The sequence below is a fragment of the Cydia strobilella genome, chromosome 9, assembly GCF_947568885.1.
Source record: "Cydia strobilella chromosome 9, ilCydStro3.1, whole genome shotgun sequence".
Classification (NCBI taxonomy): Eukaryota; Metazoa; Arthropoda; class Insecta; order Lepidoptera; family Tortricidae; genus Cydia; species Cydia strobilella.
In genome coordinates, this window is record NC_086049.1 from 912,472 (window position 1) to 930,379 (window position 17,908).

Genomic DNA, 17,908 nt, shown 5'->3' on the forward strand with positions numbered 1-17,908 from the left:
CTCAGCCGTGCCGTAGATATTGTATTGATCTGCAGCATTTATTTATTCATCAAAACTATAAATAAATTTGCCGATTTAACCAATTCGCGCTTAAAATAGACAATGTGAATTACCGTTTATGTTCACGCCATGTCTGTCAATGGAAATAGCGGTATTTACGCGCCGCTGAAGCAAATACTTACCGAATCTGATTCTGATGATGAGCGAAAAGAAGATGCCACAAAAGTCATCGGTAGCAGCGATCTGGACATCAACAGTGGTCTTAAACATGCGAAGAATATTAGCTTGAGCGATATGGATGACTTTAACACAAATGAAAACACAGTAGAAAGCACCATGGATAACGTAAGTTTTTTACAGTCCGATACCTCGAATAAGATGTCGTTCCCGCGTCGCTGCGCCTTCATAGCGTCTATACTGGTCTGTATATTCACTGTGGTAATATTTTTGTGGGGGATCCCGTGCTCGGAGCTGAATAGTTGCATGAATAACGAGTGGCAAGACAAAACTACTAGTTGGGAGTTGCCGTATGAAGACATTGAGCTGTCCGGTGCTATACAGGTTGTGGACGGAGTCGCGCCCAACACGAAGAACTTAATTTTCATCTATAGAGGTAACCATATGGTGCATGCGGAAAAAAATAACAAAATTGTGAATGGCGTGTTGCTTATTGTGGGAAACTCGGGTAAGGTTGGTTGGTATACTCGTGAGGAAAGGATTCCGACTGAAATCAACTGTCACCTTATAGATGTTAACCGAGACAAGCAAAAAGATTGCATTGTATCAGGCTCGCAAGGATTGCTAGCCGCTATAAACCCCATCTCCGGGACTTATTATTGGTACATACATAAACATGGTAATGTTTTTAGTAAAATTATAGCTATAGACTTCCCAATTCTTATGAAAGACATGGATAAAGACAAGGTTTATGACCTGTTGACAGTTGCTACGGTTGAGCCTAACACTAATCACAACTCCTTGCTTATCATTTCTGGCGCTACGGGCAACATCATAGGTGAACCAATGACTATAGAAGACTGCTTATCAGTCAAGCTACTTACCGAGTCAGATTTGGTAAACATAACCTATCTTTGCAAAAATGGGTCTTCGGAAGCCTTCAGATGGACCTCTTATTCCGCTCTGAGCAGGAAGTTGGCCAAGTTAGATCAGACAGTGGTCAGTCATGTTTCACCGATAACAAATGCTACTAAGAAACAGAAAATAAGCTTAAAGAAAAGTATTGGGAATACGAGGGAGATATTCACGAACGGACCTGGAAAGTTGATTGTAGAGAATTTTGGAGAATGCCCAAACAACTGCCAAGTCAAGCTTAAACTATTCTTAGGAAGGAATAATTCTACGAACACTAGTTGGGAATACACTGCTAACCACGTATACGCGATGAGACCTAGTTCTTTTGCTTTTGCTAACTCTATACGAGGGTTTGTACTAAAGTTATGACAGTGGAACAGCGCACACCTTGCAAAGGGTGCGCAGAAAATCAACGATATTCAGTATAATGTGCAAAATCATAGCCCGAAGAATACTTATGATATTTTCTACTACCGGCCCATGATTAACGTTGCTTCTATATCATCATGTATCAAATATGAGAATTTCACTGCTCATGATATATCGGAACGGATTGTGTTAGTGTCATTTGATAACATGCAGACACATAATGTTAATGTAAGTCAGACGGATATCGTTCAAATATGTGTGCGGGGTTCAGTAGATTCACCAACTCCTCTGCCGATATGTCAGCCTGATTTGCAGTATCAGGACAACTCACTAATGATAGCGGATTTAGACGGTGACCATTCGCACGAGTTGATATCGTATTACAGTACATTTGTGGCGCCGGAAAGTTACAGTCCCAAAGACATTCCTATGGAACCTAATGATTTGCATTTGACGTCGGTAGTTAGAGTTATTCGTTTAGAATCTGAATTGCCTAAGTTGTTTGTTGCTAATAATGTGTAATTTTAATGTGTAGTCACACGAACCTAGCTGCCGCCATACAATCAAAGTAATACACTAATTTTAAAACGATACTGAAAAAATTCATGTAAAATTTCATATATTTCAGAATGTCGTTTTCAAATTAGAGCGTATGGCGGCGGATAGGTTTCTAGTGACTAAAAAAATGTCTGCCGGGCTAGCACATGATTGGCGCGAGAGTATCTCGCCGCGACCTAGACTACCCGTCCCCCTTTAATTCATACAGTTAGTAAAAGGTTAGGTTTAGGTTAACTGGAAGAGATCCCTCTTAGGGATAAGTTCACCTTTGTACTACTTTTATCTGATGTAACCTTGATTTCTTCTTTTTCGTACAATAAAGTGTTTACTTACCGCGATACTGTCACGTCAATCATGTGCTCGGCCTACTTAATTCGGACTCTAACGTGTGTTGCTTGACAAAAGAGGCATGTTCAGATATTTTTAAACGCATTGAACGCGCTTTGATATATCTGAAAAATATAGTGGAAAAATTTCACATAAATCTCTTGAAATGTATTTTTTACTCGCTATAGAGGAAAATATTCCAAATGTATCAACAATGATAAATTATCCATTTTAGTGAGATTTGGTAACCAATCTAGTCATTTACACTGTAAATTGTAATATAACACCTAATTTTAATATATAAAAGTAAATGTTTAGTTTAGCAATCATTAAATTACTAATATAGAATGTGATCTGTAATAATCGGGTAATATAATACACAATTAAATTTGGGACATCGCTGATATATTTTGGAAAAATTTTGTTTTATTCTAATCTTGCTTCTTTTTCTTCCTCGCGTCATCCCGGCATTTTGCTACGGCTCTTGTGAGCCTGGGGTCCGCTTGACAACTAATCCCAAGAATTGATGTAGGCACTAGTTTTTACAAAAGCGACTGCCATCTGACCTTCCAACCCAGAGGGGAAACTAGGACTTATTGGGATTAGTCCGGTTTCCTCACGATGTTTTACTTCACCGAAAAGCAACTGGTAAATATCAAATGGCATTTCGTAGGTAGATAAGTTCCGAAAAACTAATTTGGTACGAGCCGGGGTTTGAACCCGCGACCTCCGTATTGAAAGTCACACGCTCTTACCGCTAAGCGTTGGTTAAAAATATAATCTTCTTGCTTATAAAATTAAAATATGGCTGATATTTAATTAATATTTGATTTAACTTCGATGACCGGTCTGGCGTAGTGGGTAATGAGTGTAATGACCCTGCCTGTGAAGTCGATGGTCCTGGGTTCGAATCCCAGTAAGGGCATTTATTGGTGTGATGAGCACAGATATTTGTTCCTGAGTCAAGGGTGTTTTCTATGTATTTAAGTATTTGTATATTATATACATATATCGTTGTCTGAGTACCTATAACACAAGCCTCCTTGGGCTTACCGTGGGACTTGGTCAATCAGTGTAAGAATGTCCTATAATATTTATTTATTTATTTAACTTATATATAATGTAAGACTGAACCACACTAAAAGCGCATTGCAGAGCTCAGTTCTATTTTATGCTGTTGGAAAATGATTAGTTATTTTCAATTAAGTCATAACTTTTAAGCGGTTTAAACATAAATAAGTTTTTGCTAAAAATATCGTTTTTGGTCATTGGTACAACTATTTATCGGTGACTGTTATTGCAACTAATACTCATCGTCATCAAGTCAATTCTATAAACCCCAAACACAATTAGGTTGCGTTACTTGCGTTGTTTAATTACAGAATTCCTATGGCCATCTCCTGTCTCCGTCATCAGATCAGCTCGATGTGGTACCATAATATTGCACGACATATACATGTGTGAAAATTTTCACCTCAATCAGAAAACGCGGGAAGTGGGTCAAATTTGGCCTCCAAGATTTGACGCACCTAACAAACAAACCAACTACCTGACAGATGAACAGGGCAAGTGAAATAAAGCTTGCAAAAAAAAAATTTTTTTTTTCTTCAAAAAATTATTATATTTCACTTAAATCTTAAGAGCTGATGCTGCCCATTGCCTGTTGATATTAGGCCAGGATTACACTTGTAAGTTTTACTTACGTAAGTAAGGACAAAGCTATTTGCTAGAATGAGAGAACGATATTCATATCTCATTCTGTAGTATAGCTGTGTACTTACGTAAAGTAGTAAAACTTACAAGTGTAATCCTGGCCTCGTTACGCAGGTGTTTTCTTGCTCTCATTTGCCGAAAGGGCATTTCCTTCGCTGAGGTTTCGGGGTGGTGGTGGTAGGCGGTTTAGTAGCGAGATCCACTGAAATCGTATAATAATCCATAAAATTCCTTACAGGATCCTCTGGATAATCAGGATGCCCTTTAATACAGCCTCCATCGCAATTGCACCCGAAAATGTTACACGGTCCTTTTCCACAGTATGTGCCGATCGTCGGTTCGCCGTCGTTGCACACCCTAACCCTGCACGGACCGGGAATAACCCGGACCGGATTGTCTTTGGTGAATTCCGTGTGTCTGTAGCCGTATCGTACGTGTGTATCGCACGGGCCGAATTCATTTGTTTTTGGTACGAATGAAATGGTGAAAGGGCCGCAGCATTCGCTTTTCACTGTCATGAAGTTAAGTAAGGAAAAATATATGTAAATAATCTGCATTTTTACAGCCTGATCGTGTGGAGCTCTTTAAGTGATTGTATGGCGATTGTTGTCTTGGCAGGCTTCTTATATAGGTACCGTAAATAATAAAACAACATAGGTATATTCTCACAATGCCTATTTATTCATTAGAGTCGGCGTGTGTACGTAAGTATTCTATTATTATAATAAATATGTTTTATATTTATAATATGCCAATAAAGAAATTCCTTTGAACCTGGACGTGGCGTAGGTTCGAACTCCCAAGATTCTTCAAACTCATTTACGGAATATTTGTTATTTACCATACGAATAACAATGATAGACAACGGGCTGAACTCAGTTAAATAACGAGCGCTTTTCTCGCACCCATCACTTGCACTGCTAGTGCCACGCGTGAGGTCACATCTTGTCCGTATTTAAATTAATTTTACCGGATACATTTTAAAAGAAGTCCCGGGGTCGCTAGCCTGTACTCAGTTTCTGGACGCTCTCCTAGCGCTTGTCCCGTTATTTTAAAACCTGAGGTCTAAGTTCTAAGTTGGCGCAGGCAAAAAAAAAGTGAATTTTCGGAAACAAGATGATGCGTACAAAAAGTTGCGCGTGCGTCCCGGTTAGCGTGCTGCTTGCACTGTGTATAACTGCAGATGGTGCTCCACCGGACCTTCAAAAACTGGTAAGTATTTACTGAAATAATACAATAAAGATAAAGTGAACAAGACCTCAGTGCCCAGGGATAAGTTGAATCAGCATCTTCTGCATTCACGGTAGATCCTAGACCCTAATACAGATGTGCAAGAGGCGGAAGATTTCCAAAATGTTCGCAAAGTTCCCTAAATTTTTAGGAAAATTAGTTCAGGGAAACTTTAATTTTGAAAATGGATGAATTCGATCTCATACTACATATTACATACAAAAAAACAGGATCTAATTGTGCGACTCCAGTAGGTACTCCATTGACAACTAAGAACATTTGCATCAGAAATAAAAGCGGGACGCCCGTACCACATACACAATGTACACAAACGTCCCCTACAGGTGAAGCTGGGTTCATGGTAAGGGAAATAAGTGCTATTCGTGACCAAATGAGCGCGTTATCGGAGCAGCTGGCGGATGCCCTTGCCGCTGTCAATAAATACCATACTGCGCTCACTTACTGCTCTTCTAGACTCGATATTGTCAATGAGCGACTACAACAACTTGAACTGAACTCGGCAAACGACTGTCACTGCGAGAAACCGAGTGCGGAGCCCCCTTCTACTGGAGTATCAGAGACGAAACCAGGACGGAAACGCAAGAAGCGAAATACAAAAAAATCTTCGTCAGTATCGAAGGGAAACATGGAAGGCAGTACAGGGGTTTCGGCTTGCGATGAAACCCGCGATGCTACTTCATCCTCAGTGGAGTCTAAGGGCGATAACTTGGTGCGCAGTAGCGACATCTCTACGGAAGAAGAAATAGATGCTGTCTTCGTCGGCCGTGACCCAGGTGAGGATAAAGATATTCCAAAAAAGCGTTTCTCCTCACTACGAGGTACGGCTGGGCCTGAGGTCACGTCGCTCAAGGCGGTGGAATTCCAAAGGTACATACACCTTTGGAACATGTTGTCAGGCGCCGACGAAATACGTGCATATTTGGAAACAATATTTCCCGAAAGAGCTTGCACAGTCCTTGAACTCAAACCGAAGGGGTCTTACAGGTCATACAAAATCGGCATCCCGTGCGAGCTATATGACAAATGTTTATCCGCAGATATTTGGCCCAAGAATGCTCGGGTGAAGCCATGGTTTTTTCGAGGACAGCAGAGAAACGACACATACCAGGAAAAGCCCAAGTCCCAAGACGGAAATAGTATCGATGTTAGACATAGTATACCAAAATGTCAGGGGCCTGAACACGAGACTTCACTACTTCAGGCAAAACCTGCTAGCTCTTGATTGTGACGTCATCGCGGTAACGGAGTCTTGGCTTACCGATGCCGTAAACGATGCTGAGTTGGTGTGCGGCGAGTGGAGCGTGCTGCGTCGGGACCGCGCTACAGGCGCGCGCGGCGGCGGCGTGCTCCTCGCGGCGCGCCCTGGCATCGAGCTCCGGCGTCGTGCGGATCTAGAGACGCCGAACGGCGAGGACTTATGGGTCACATTTGTGGTGGGTGAAGTAGTGTTTTACGTATGCGTCGTGTACATTCCTCCAAGTGCCTCAGAGGAAACCTATATGCGGTGGTTTGAAAAAGTGGAGTTGGTGATTGACACTCTTGCAGGTGTAGTGCTTGTGCTTGGCGACTTGAACTTGAACCCGGTGTATACTTCCCAGAGTGTCCTTGGTTATTATGGTTATCTCTTATCTGTTTGCGGTCTGAATGAGATGAATAAAGTGACGAATGTACATGGAAGTAAGCTAGATGTCGTGTTGGTGTCGGAGCGCATCACTAGTGCTACGGTCTCAAAGATGGCGGGCGAGGGGTTGGTCCCGAGATCTGATACGTACCATCCTCCATTGGAAATTTCGGTGCCCGGTAGCTGTGCGCATCGACCGACTGCAGAGCGTCTAGATCCTAGCAATGTGGATATGTGTCGGGACTGGAACTTTACTAAGAGTAATTTTGAGCTAATGTATAAATTAGTGTCCGAAACGAGTTGGCAGAAAGTTCTCAGTGCTGGCAATGTCGACATCGCTGTGGACACATTTTACAATATGATATATGATATATTTGACCTCTGCGTACCAAAACGGAAACGGCCGCCAGGTTCGAGTAGACGATATCCTGTGTGGTTCACGGCTGACCTGATTAGTGAAATCAAACAAAAAAGTAAACTGCACCGGGAATGGAAGGCTACACGGGATAAAGACGTCTACAAAAAGTTTGCAACATTAAGGTCAAAGGTAAAAGAGCTGCTAGCGACTGCTTATGACAGCCACATTGGGCGTATCCAAAGTACTCTTAAAGTCAATCCTCGCGCTTTCTGGCAGCACGTAGGCAGTCTCAAGACAAATGGTGGTTTTGTTTCCCGAGTCAAGTGTAAAGATAAAGAATTTGTTGGTAAGGAGGTGGCGAGCGCGTTTGCTAACTATTTCTCAGACGTCTTTCTACCTGACATTCCGCTTCTCGATCCAAACTTGTTAGACAATGCCGATCGGAAACCTAACGCCAACTGCATTGATATCAAATCAATAACGTTGCAAGAGGTTGAAGCTGGGATAAAACGCCTAAAGGCCAATAGCTCCGTTGGACCTGATAACTTACCGGCGTATATTGTAAAAGGTTGTGTGGAGTTTCTAAAGATCCCGATACAATATATTTTTAACCTGGCGCTCTCTTCTGGGTCATATCCTCGAAGTTGGAAGGTGTCTAGAGTTAGGCCGATCCCGAAGGCGAGTGACACTTCCGTCGTTGAGAATTACAGACCCATAGCCGTTCTTCCCACCCTTGGCAAGCTGTTTGAGTCCATACTTCACCGGATTCTATCTTCACAGGTTCGGCCCTTCTTGTGTGACGCACAGCATGGCTTTCGGCCTAGTCGTTCGGTCAACACGAATCTGTTGATACTAACTGACAACCTTGCTCAGCATCTTGATAGAGGTATTCAAGTCGATGTCATCTATTTCGATTTCTCGAAGGCTTTCGATCGTGTGGATAATGATGTGCTGCTTAGGAAACTTGATGAAATTGGTTTCTCTCCCAAGTTACTAATCTTTTTCGCCAACTATCTGCGCGATCGACAGCAATTCATCCGACATGGTTGTTTTGTCTCGACTCCTTACCATACCCGGTCTGGCGTGAGTCAAGGCTCCATCTTGGGGCCCTTGTTTTTCGGCATCATGATTAACGATCTCAAATCGGTTCTTCGGGCGGCTCAATGTCTCTTGTATGCTGATGATCTGAAGCTGGTATATAGGATAGAGCAAAGAACTGATTGTGAGACGTTACAAGAGGACATCGACTTGGTGTTTCGGTGGAGTATGCACAATAAACTTCATTTTAACCCAGTCAAGTGTTGTGTGTGTACATTTAGCCGCTCTCATTCCGCTATATATGGGCATTATATACTGGGGTCAGAGCCGATAAATCGTGTCTTTTCCGTCAAGGATCTGGGCGTAGTGTTCGATGCACGGCTAACTTTTCACGAACATATTATTTCTCTTGCCAAGAGTTCCTTTCAAAGGCTAGGTTTCGTAATCCGAAACCTCCGCTATTTTCATGACCCGGGGGCTATAAAAATGGTTTACAATGGTCTAGTAAGGAGTAAGCTGGAGACTTCGTCGATCGTATGGAACCCCTACGAATCGACGTATGCTTTACTGCTTGAGAAGGTTCAGAAAGCGTTTTTAAGGTTCCTTTATAAAAAAATATTTGGATACTATCCGTACCTGTACCCGACAAAGTATCTTCTCGGCTCCCTCGGGTACAATTCCTTGGAGGTCAGGCGGAATTACCAACTCCTAGTCACGGCATGCCGAGCCTTGCGTGGTGAGTCGGACTGTCCCGAAATTGTCTCTGGTCTCGTGCGTCTGTTTATCCCGGACGTCCCGAGAATGGCCCTTAGACCACGACAACGCGATCTATTGGCCGTGCCGCCGGGGCGCACCGTATCGCGCAGGAACTCGCCGCTGCCCCGCGCCCTTTCACTGCTCAATGCGCTCCTGGCATCGACGCCTGAGTGCGACCTATTTGCGTGGCGATGGACGGCAGTGTATAATGAATGCCTGAGATTCTGTGAGGCGATGGATGCTAGGTGCTCAACTGTTCCAACATAATTTGTCTGTCTGTCTATTCTAATGTTATGTGATATTATTGTTGTTATAATTGTTGCTGTTTTATGTATTATTATTGCTGTTAGTTTTAAGTTTCGTGACGCATTGGTTCAACTGTAATGTCATGTAAACATTCTTATCAATAAAATAAATAAATAAATATTTAATACTTAACGTTTTTTGCCGGTCCCATATTGAGATGCCCTCCTCCTGCTGGGGGGATTTAAATGTTTTTCAAGACCATTTTTCAGCTTCTATTTTCAGGCTACTACACCTGAGGACCTAACGTCTTCACTAGTAGTTACAATGCCCAGGAAGCCAGCCAATCAAGTCACCACTATTCAGCCAGAACACAAGCTGGCTAGACCATCTGTCCTGTCTCCACCAGAAATGCCACCCAGCAAGCCAGCCAAGCAAGTCACCACTAACCAGCCAGAAGAAAAGCTGGCTAGACCATCTGTCCTGTCTCCACCAGAAATGCCACCCAGCAAGCCAGCCAAGCAAGTCACCACTAACCAGCCAAAAGAAAAGCTGGCTAGACCATCTGTCCTGTCTTCACCAGAAAAGCCAACCAGCACGCCAGAAGAAGTCACCACAAGCACGCCAGAATACGTGTGCCAACGCCGGCCGCTGATCGTCAAATTTGCAGACCTCGGATGGAGCGACTACATACTTGCTCCGAACGACTACGATGCCGGTTACTGTTCTGGCGAGTGTCTACCTCAGAACCTCCCGAACGCGACCAGCCACGCCATCATACAAGCACTTGTCAATAAACTACAGGACGCTGTGCCGAGGCCGTGCTGCGTGCCGACCGAGCTTGCGCCTATTGATTTGTTATATTTTTCCAAGGAAAACAATATCGTGCTTAGAAATTATCCTAACATGAAAGTTAAGAGTTGCGGTTGCCGATAAACTATACTTATTGTTACATTTATTACCCACTAAAATACCCAGCACTGCGTACCTACATAAAAGAAGTACGTTTTAGATTCAAAGTTTGATATTATATACTCAATTGCTACATATTATGTACTTAATTACACCGTTTACCGTAGGTATACCTACGCCGGTTTTGTCAGAATGTCGAATGAATAAAAGCAGTTTAAATGTTAATATATTTTTCCTTTTTTATTGTGGGACGTACCACATTATTACAATCTATAAATTGTATATACAGATAAATTTAAGTGGAAAAATTACTGCCTTGGGTGAGACTTGAACTCACGGCCTCTGGATCACTTTTAAATTTATTCTAAGCTTAATAGCATCGATCGCAGACGTTTCTGCTTGTTAAAAATTAATGTATATACAGATGTCAATCACAATAAAAAAATCAACGATGATGACGTCGTCACAGTTGCAATGATTAAATTCGCGTTGATAGACGAATGGTCAGCTGGCGCAATTGGTAACGCATTGGACCGGCAATCCAAGGATGTGGGTTCGAGTCCCACGTTGACCAGAGTTGTGATCATCATTGATTTTTTCATTGTGATTGACATCTGTATATACGATTTATAGAAAATATAAAAGCAGTATTTTAACAGTAGGTAAAGGTAGGTATGTGCTAACATTTTTATTAATAATTAATTATATAGAATAAAGTAGGGTAAAAATCATTATTTATTAATCTGCACACTCTTCGCTCTACACAAACAGTCATAATACATTTTAATAGTTTTCCCGAGGGGCTACAGTATGAGTTTCATCAAAAAAGTAGGTGTACATGTTTGTAAAGGGTCGGCAACGCGCATGCCACACGTCCATAGTCTACGGCACGTCTACGGTAACTGCTTACCTTCAGGCCCGTATGCCTGTTTGCCACCGACGTAGCATTAAAAAAAAACTATAATTTGGATTTATTAAAAAAAAAAGACATTTCGTGGAGATTTTATTCAAAATATAATTAATACCTATTTGTAACATAGGTAATCAGTTAATCACATCTCTAGAAATAGATTTCTCATACATTTTGAACTGTGCTGACCCGACTACCTTTGGTCCGGTGATAGGTACCTATACTCTGTCAAGCCATTCCGTCAGTAGAAAAGAGCGGCAAATTTAAAATATGTAGGCGCTAAGAATTATCGTCCCATAGAAATTTTGAATATCGCGCCTTTTTCTGCTGACAAACTTGTTTGACCGGCTATATTTCCAAAGTTGGCAGTACATAGGTAAGTATTTCCCCTTTTAAATAAGATTCGGGAAGTGGTTTGGTCTTTTTAAACGGCAAACATGCATCGTCATTGGTAACTAGAAAATTGACTGCGTATGCGTATACGAATAATACCGAAACTTTAACAATAAAATACTACTTCTAAATTGCTAATTTATAAAATGATATTTCGAATGGAAATTTATTGAGGGCTATCGCGTATGAATTCGCCGCTAGGGGCGCTAGTGTAGATGGAGGTCTTTTCCATAGTTCGAAATGTCAAATGTCATTTGTCACTTCAATGACTGACAGCTGTTCTATAGTCTTTTGGACCACCATCAACAGAGGCGCCAACTGGTGGGCAAAAAAACGATAGCCCTCATTATAACAAGGCGGTATGGTTTAGTGCTTTAGCCTGTCCTGTTCGTGTAAAAAAAAACACTCAGTGGTGTCAATGCATTGTCAATGTCACATTATGCCATTGTCAAACTGAATTTGTGACCAATTATTGATCATAACAATAGGTCGTAGCCTAGAAGTTTTTTTTTGATTTGCAGTTTAGGCTTAAATATTCAACACCGAAATCAATAAGAATGAATACTTGCAGAACCTGCCTTAAAACTCCAGCCGACAAAGATATTTCTAAGCTAAAAAAGAGTATAAAAGACGACAACAGAAAATGCATTGATATCATAAAGTTTTGTCTAGATATAAAGGTAAATAATGGTGTTTGAACTTTAATATAAGTTTTATTACAACTATAACATGATTAAGTACCATTACAGGTTACAGAAGACTCCAAAATAACAACGAAACTATGCAACAGCTGCTATAGAAAAATCATATCGTTTTACAAGTTTAAGGCTCTATCTTTGAAAAATGATGCATATTTGAGGTCTCTGGAGCCAGCTGTTCAGTTGATAGACCAAAAACTATCTGTATATGTTGACGGAAATGGAATTAAACATGAAAATCCCTTAGAAATTGATGAATATGGTCCAAGTATAGTTGAAGAATACAATACCGAAATCAAAATAGAAATAGACTTTAAACATGAACATACATTAGATGAAGAAGATACTGGATATGTAGACACATCAGGACATGAAGAAATATATGTTAAGGATGAACATAATGAGAAAAACAGAGATAAAAAGTCACTCAGTGAAAGTTGGAAAGAGAGGAAGACTAAACAAAAAGGTAATAAAATAAAACTATGATAACGTATATTGAATTTATACTACATCCCGAATTTAGTTACTTTAAACATTACAGATTTTATGCCCCATTCAAATTACACAGAATATTTGAATTATACACTATGTGTGTATAAGTTATTTATTACATACAGAAATAATTTGTAAGTATTGTTTTCTTATTTTCTAGTATCATCATATAAAAAACGTGGCCATCCCAAGATACTAAGCCCAGTAAAAGCAGAAAGAACTAAGCCAAACAAACGAATATGCGAGGAATGTGGGAAGACAGTTCTTAATCTCAGGCAGCATTCGCTGCAGCACCGACCGAAGGAAGAACGGAAGATGCTTCAGTGCCAGGCCTGTCCGAAGATCTTCTCGTCTAGAAGTGGTAGAAACAAGCATTATGCGGTCGCACATTTAGGACATAAAATGAAATGTGATATTTGTCATAAAGGTAAGTTATTTTGTTAATTTATGTTGCCAAAAGAATACTTGGGTGAACTGAGGTTTCTGTAAGTTTAGCTAACTTATTACTTAAGTGATTATTGAGTGACTGGTGGTCTATATAGTATGTTATTTGGCCTTTGTTATAGTTCGTCTACCTAACCTATCTATAATGAATACATACTTTAAAAAGAAAGCATCTCGAAGATGGACATGGGTCTCACCTGATAACAACACAAAAAACGAAATCGACTTTATTCTCAGCCCTAAACCAAATACTATAAAAAACATAGAGGTGTTGAACAATGTAAGCTTTCCCTCGGATCATAGACTAGTAAGATGTACTCTTAATACAGAAAAACCTAAAGTCAGTCGAAGAGTGTTTAATACAGTCCCCAACAAGCTGAAGAGTGTAATAGAACGAAGTAACTATATTAAAAATCTAGAAAAATATGTAACAACATCAGAAAATTCACTGATCGAGTCCGAAGATGTCCAATCCCTAAGTAATAAATTGGAAATAATAATAGCAAAAAGTCTACAATCTACTAAAAAACCAAGCACTACCCAACACAGAGTTCTTACCAATCAAACACTTAGTCTAATTTCTAGACGACATGAACTATTGACCATGAAGCCAAGAACCAGAGAAATTAAAGAAGAATTAAAGGTGATATTCAAACAAACAAATAAGGCAATCCGAAAAGACTATGATAGCCATAGACAATCAGTAATAGAAAGGAACATGTCAAAGTTCAGAAGCTCAAAGAGAGCTTTTAAAGAACTTGCTACTTGCAAAAATTGGATACAATCTTTGAATGATGAAAAGGGAGAAACTAGGGATAGAGATGATATAGTGAAACATGCCACAACTTTCTATGCTGGACTTTACAAAAAACCATTACAGGAGGAAGAAATTAACTATAACTGTAATAAAGAAAATACTTCAGAAACAATCCCAGAGCAAATAACTATAAATGAGATCCTAAAACATATAAAAAAATTAAAACCTGAGAAAAGCCCAGGAGCAGACAGCATCTCGAATGAAGCCCTAAAAATAGGTGCTCCAATTTTAATAACATATCTAGTAAAACTGTTCAACCTAGTTTTGAAAAACAAGGAAGTACCAAACCAGTGGTGTGAATCCAACATAACACTACTCTACAAGAAAGGGAACCCGCTTGACATCAGCAACTACAGACCTATAAGCCTACTATCAACAATATATAAACTCTTCTCATCAATAATTCTGAGTAGAATAGCTCCAAACATCGACAGAAATCAACCGGTTGAACAGGCAGGATTCAGATCACACTATTCTACAACCGACCACATCCACACCATGGAACAGGTTATTGAAAAATATAAAGAATTTAATAGGCCACTATATATAGCTTTTGTGGACTACTCGAAAGCTTTCGATAGTATAACACAGTCATCTATATTGCTTGCCCTAAAAAACAATAATATCAACAACACATATATAGACATAATAAAGAATATTTATTCAAAAAGCACAAGCAGAGTTAAACTAGAAAGGCAAGGCGAACCATTCACAATTGGGAGAGGAGTGAGACAAGGCGACCCACTCTCTCCAAAACTATTTATAGCGGTTCTGGAGGATATTTTCAAGAAAATGGACTGGAATCGAAAAGGAATATGGATATCAAACAAAAAACTAACGCATTTAAGATTTGCTGATGACATAGCCATCTTTAGTGAATCAGCAAAAGACATGGAAAAAATGCTACAAGAACTGGACTTTGAAAGCAAAAAAATCGGCCTGCACATGAATGCATCTAAAACTAAAATCATGTCAAACTACAACAAGAAGACTATCAAAATAGAGGAAAAACCCATAGATTATGTGGAAGACTATGTATATCTGGGAAAATTAGTATCTTTCGCAACAACCAGTAATGAAAATGAAATTGATAGAAGAATAAACACAACCTGGAAGAAATACTGGGCACAAAAAGAAATTCTCAAAGGCAATTACAATCTTAACATGAAAAAGATCATAATGGACTCCTGCATTCTTCCTAGCTTGACATATGCATGCCAAACATGGGTTTACACGGAAAGAGCGAAGAACAAAATTCTATCTTGCCAGCATGCAATGGAAAGAAGTATTTTAAATTTAAGAAGAATACAAAAAACAAGAAATATAGACATCCGCAAGAGAACAAAGATAACAGATGCCCTGCAGTTTAGTCTGAAACAAAAGTGGAGGTGGGCAGGTCATGTAGCAAGATATCAGGATCAAAGGTGGACAAATCTTGTAACAAAATGGCCAGGCCCAGCTGGAAAGAGAAGAGCGGGAAGGCAAAGAAAAAGATGGGCAGATGACATTGTACAGGCTGCGGGAAAAAAATGGATGGATGTTGCCACCGACAAAGAGAGGTGGAGACAGATGGAGGAGGCTTATACCCTTGGGGACCACTAATGTGGGATAAAGCTAAATAATAATAATAATAATAATAGTTCGTCTTTAGCATGAGAACAAACAAAATTTTGAGATTCTACATAAGAAAGCATGAGGAAATTTATCCGGTACTTTATGTAATAAAAAAAATAAAAAAACGAAAACTAGATGGTGCTATACAAGCACAAGGAAAAAATCCATTGATTTTGTTTTGTTTGAAAATGAATGGAACAAAATACAACTCTGTTGCTATTAAAAATGATTTAAATTTCATCAAACTACATACATATAATTGGGCGTTGTTTAACAAAAAGGATCTTTCCACTAAAGTTTGTCATATTCTTTCCAATTCTTTCGAAAGAAAGTTCAAATTCTTTTACCAGATTTTTTGGATTAGAGCCTTTTCCCTAAATTACCTCCAATTAATAACTCTTATAAGCCAAGCAATAAGAAGATTGATGATGATTTTTGAGATAAAAACTCTCTCTCTCTTTCTCTCTCTTTCTCTCTCTCTCTCTCTCTCTCTCTCTCTCTCTCTCTCTCTCTCTTTAGCCTTTTTCTACCCTTTGGGTGTAGGCCTCCTTCATTTTGCGCCATTCGTCGCGGTTCTGTGCGACTTGGAGCCACTGTTTCCCCGCAGTCTTCTTAATGTCGTCGTCTGATAATATATAATAAGATAAAAACTAAATGAGATAAAACATCCTGTCTCGGGACTTAAAACATCTCTATACCAAATTTCAATTAAATCGGTTCACCGGTTTAAGCGTGAAGTAGAATTAAAAAAAGGATTTTTTTATTATTTTGTTTTTCTCAGGGGCTACGGCCAGGGACTTTTGATATATTTACCTAACTAGTCCAAACAAAGTTACGAAGTCAAAAATTGTGTTCCAAGCATTTCCCTCTATAACTTTTTTGAGCATTCATTGTCTGACCTATTATCCAAAGTTGTCTCACTTGTGTTCCAGAGGTATCAAGTGTGAAAACGCACAAGATGCAAGTCCACAACCGGCACGAGTTACCTTTCGGCTGTGTGTTTTGTTCGAAACGCTTCATCTCTCGGTCCGGGCTCGAAGCGCATGTGGCGGGGCACACTAAACATTTTTCCTACGAGTGTGACGAGTGCCACAAGAGGTTCCGCTCTAAAATGTCCATATCTACTCATATTCGGATGGTTCACATAAAAGAAAAGCTGTATCAATGTCATCTATGTTCGAAGGCTTTCTTCAAAAAGTATTCACTTCAAAAACATGTATGGTCGCACACCAAAGAACGTCCGTTCGGGTGCGAGGAATGCGGGAAATCATTCGGAGACAGGACAACGCTGAGGAACCATCGCTTAACTCATGTAGATGTCAAGAGTTTCCGCTGTGAGGTCTGCAACATGAGTTTTGTGAGGAAAGGATATCTATCTGCGCACATGGTGAAGCACACGAAGGAGAAGCGCTACCCGTGCGCGTTCTGCGGCGTGCGCTTCGGCCGCTCCGACCACCGCAGTCGCCACGAGTTCACCGCGCACAAGAAATTTATAAACGCGTCAAACGATTGAGGACTTTTATCAACAAGGATTAAGGTTTAAATTACCTCGGCAGCTGGTTTTCATTGCGACAAAGGAAATTATAAACGTGTCAAACCATTGAGGACCTAAATAAAGTTGCGACTTCCTTTGACCGCTGTAACGTTGCACAGTACCTGAAAAACGCGTCAAAGGGTTGAGGACCTTATCTCCAAGCAATATGGTTGAAACTCTCCGCATCCTTAATATTTATCGTGACGGCAAAACGGGACGTTATCGTAAACGTTCACGGTAAAGTATAATAATGACTAATGAGTTTAAGGTTATTTTCTGTCTCTTGTGTTATGATCTGCAATGGTTGAAAAAAAAAAACTGGTTTAAGTCTGAACAAAACTTCAATCTGTGACCAAAGAGGATATTACGGAGTTATTATCTATCTTTGCTGTGACTAAGCTCCCGATCTCATCAAATGAATATATTTTCTTCCTCGCGTTATCCCGGCATTTTACCACGGCTCCTGGGAGCCTGGGGTCCACTTGACGACTAATCCTAAGAACCGACGTAGGCACTAGTTTTTACGAAAGCGACTGCCATCTGACCTTTCAACCCAGAGGGGGAACTAGGCCTTGTTAGTATCAGTCCGGTTTCCTCACGATGTTTTCCTTCACCGAAAAGCGACTGGTAAATATCAAATGATATTTCGTACATAAGTTCCGAAAAAAATGAATATATATATGGTTTTATCAAATTAATATATTTGTTTAATTTTTAAGACTCCTTATAAGTAAATAAAAAGACCACATTCCAAAATACTACAATGTT

At 40.1% G+C, this 17,908-nt stretch overlaps 2 protein-coding genes and 1 non-coding gene across 3 annotated transcripts; all 3 read left to right on the forward strand.

Moving 5' to 3' along the window:
- On the forward strand, positions 1-1,501 carry LOC134744030 (protein FAM234B-like). Its single transcript, XM_063677669.1, has one exon. It carries the CDS (start codon positions 130-132, stop codon positions 1,459-1,461), a length of 1,332 nt encoding a protein of 443 aa, XP_063533739.1. The 5' UTR covers positions 1-129; the 3' UTR covers positions 1,462-1,501.
- A 9,239-nt stretch (positions 1,502-10,740) lies between these two features.
- Positions 10,741-10,812, forward strand: Trnaa-ggc (transfer RNA alanine (anticodon GGC)). Its single transcript has one exon. It is a non-coding gene; the product is annotated as a tRNA-Ala (tRNA).
- Positions 10,813-12,000: 1,188 nt separating this feature from the next.
- Positions 12,001-17,803, forward strand: LOC134743849 (gastrula zinc finger protein XlCGF46.1-like). Its single transcript, XM_063677473.1, has 4 exons — positions 12,001-12,221; positions 12,291-12,705; positions 12,892-13,158; positions 16,539-17,803. Exons 1-4 carry the CDS (start codon positions 12,099-12,101, stop codon positions 17,117-17,119), a joined length of 1,386 nt encoding a protein of 461 aa, XP_063533543.1. The 5' UTR covers positions 12,001-12,098; the 3' UTR covers positions 17,120-17,803.
- The last annotated feature ends 105 nt before the right edge of the window (positions 17,804-17,908 follow it).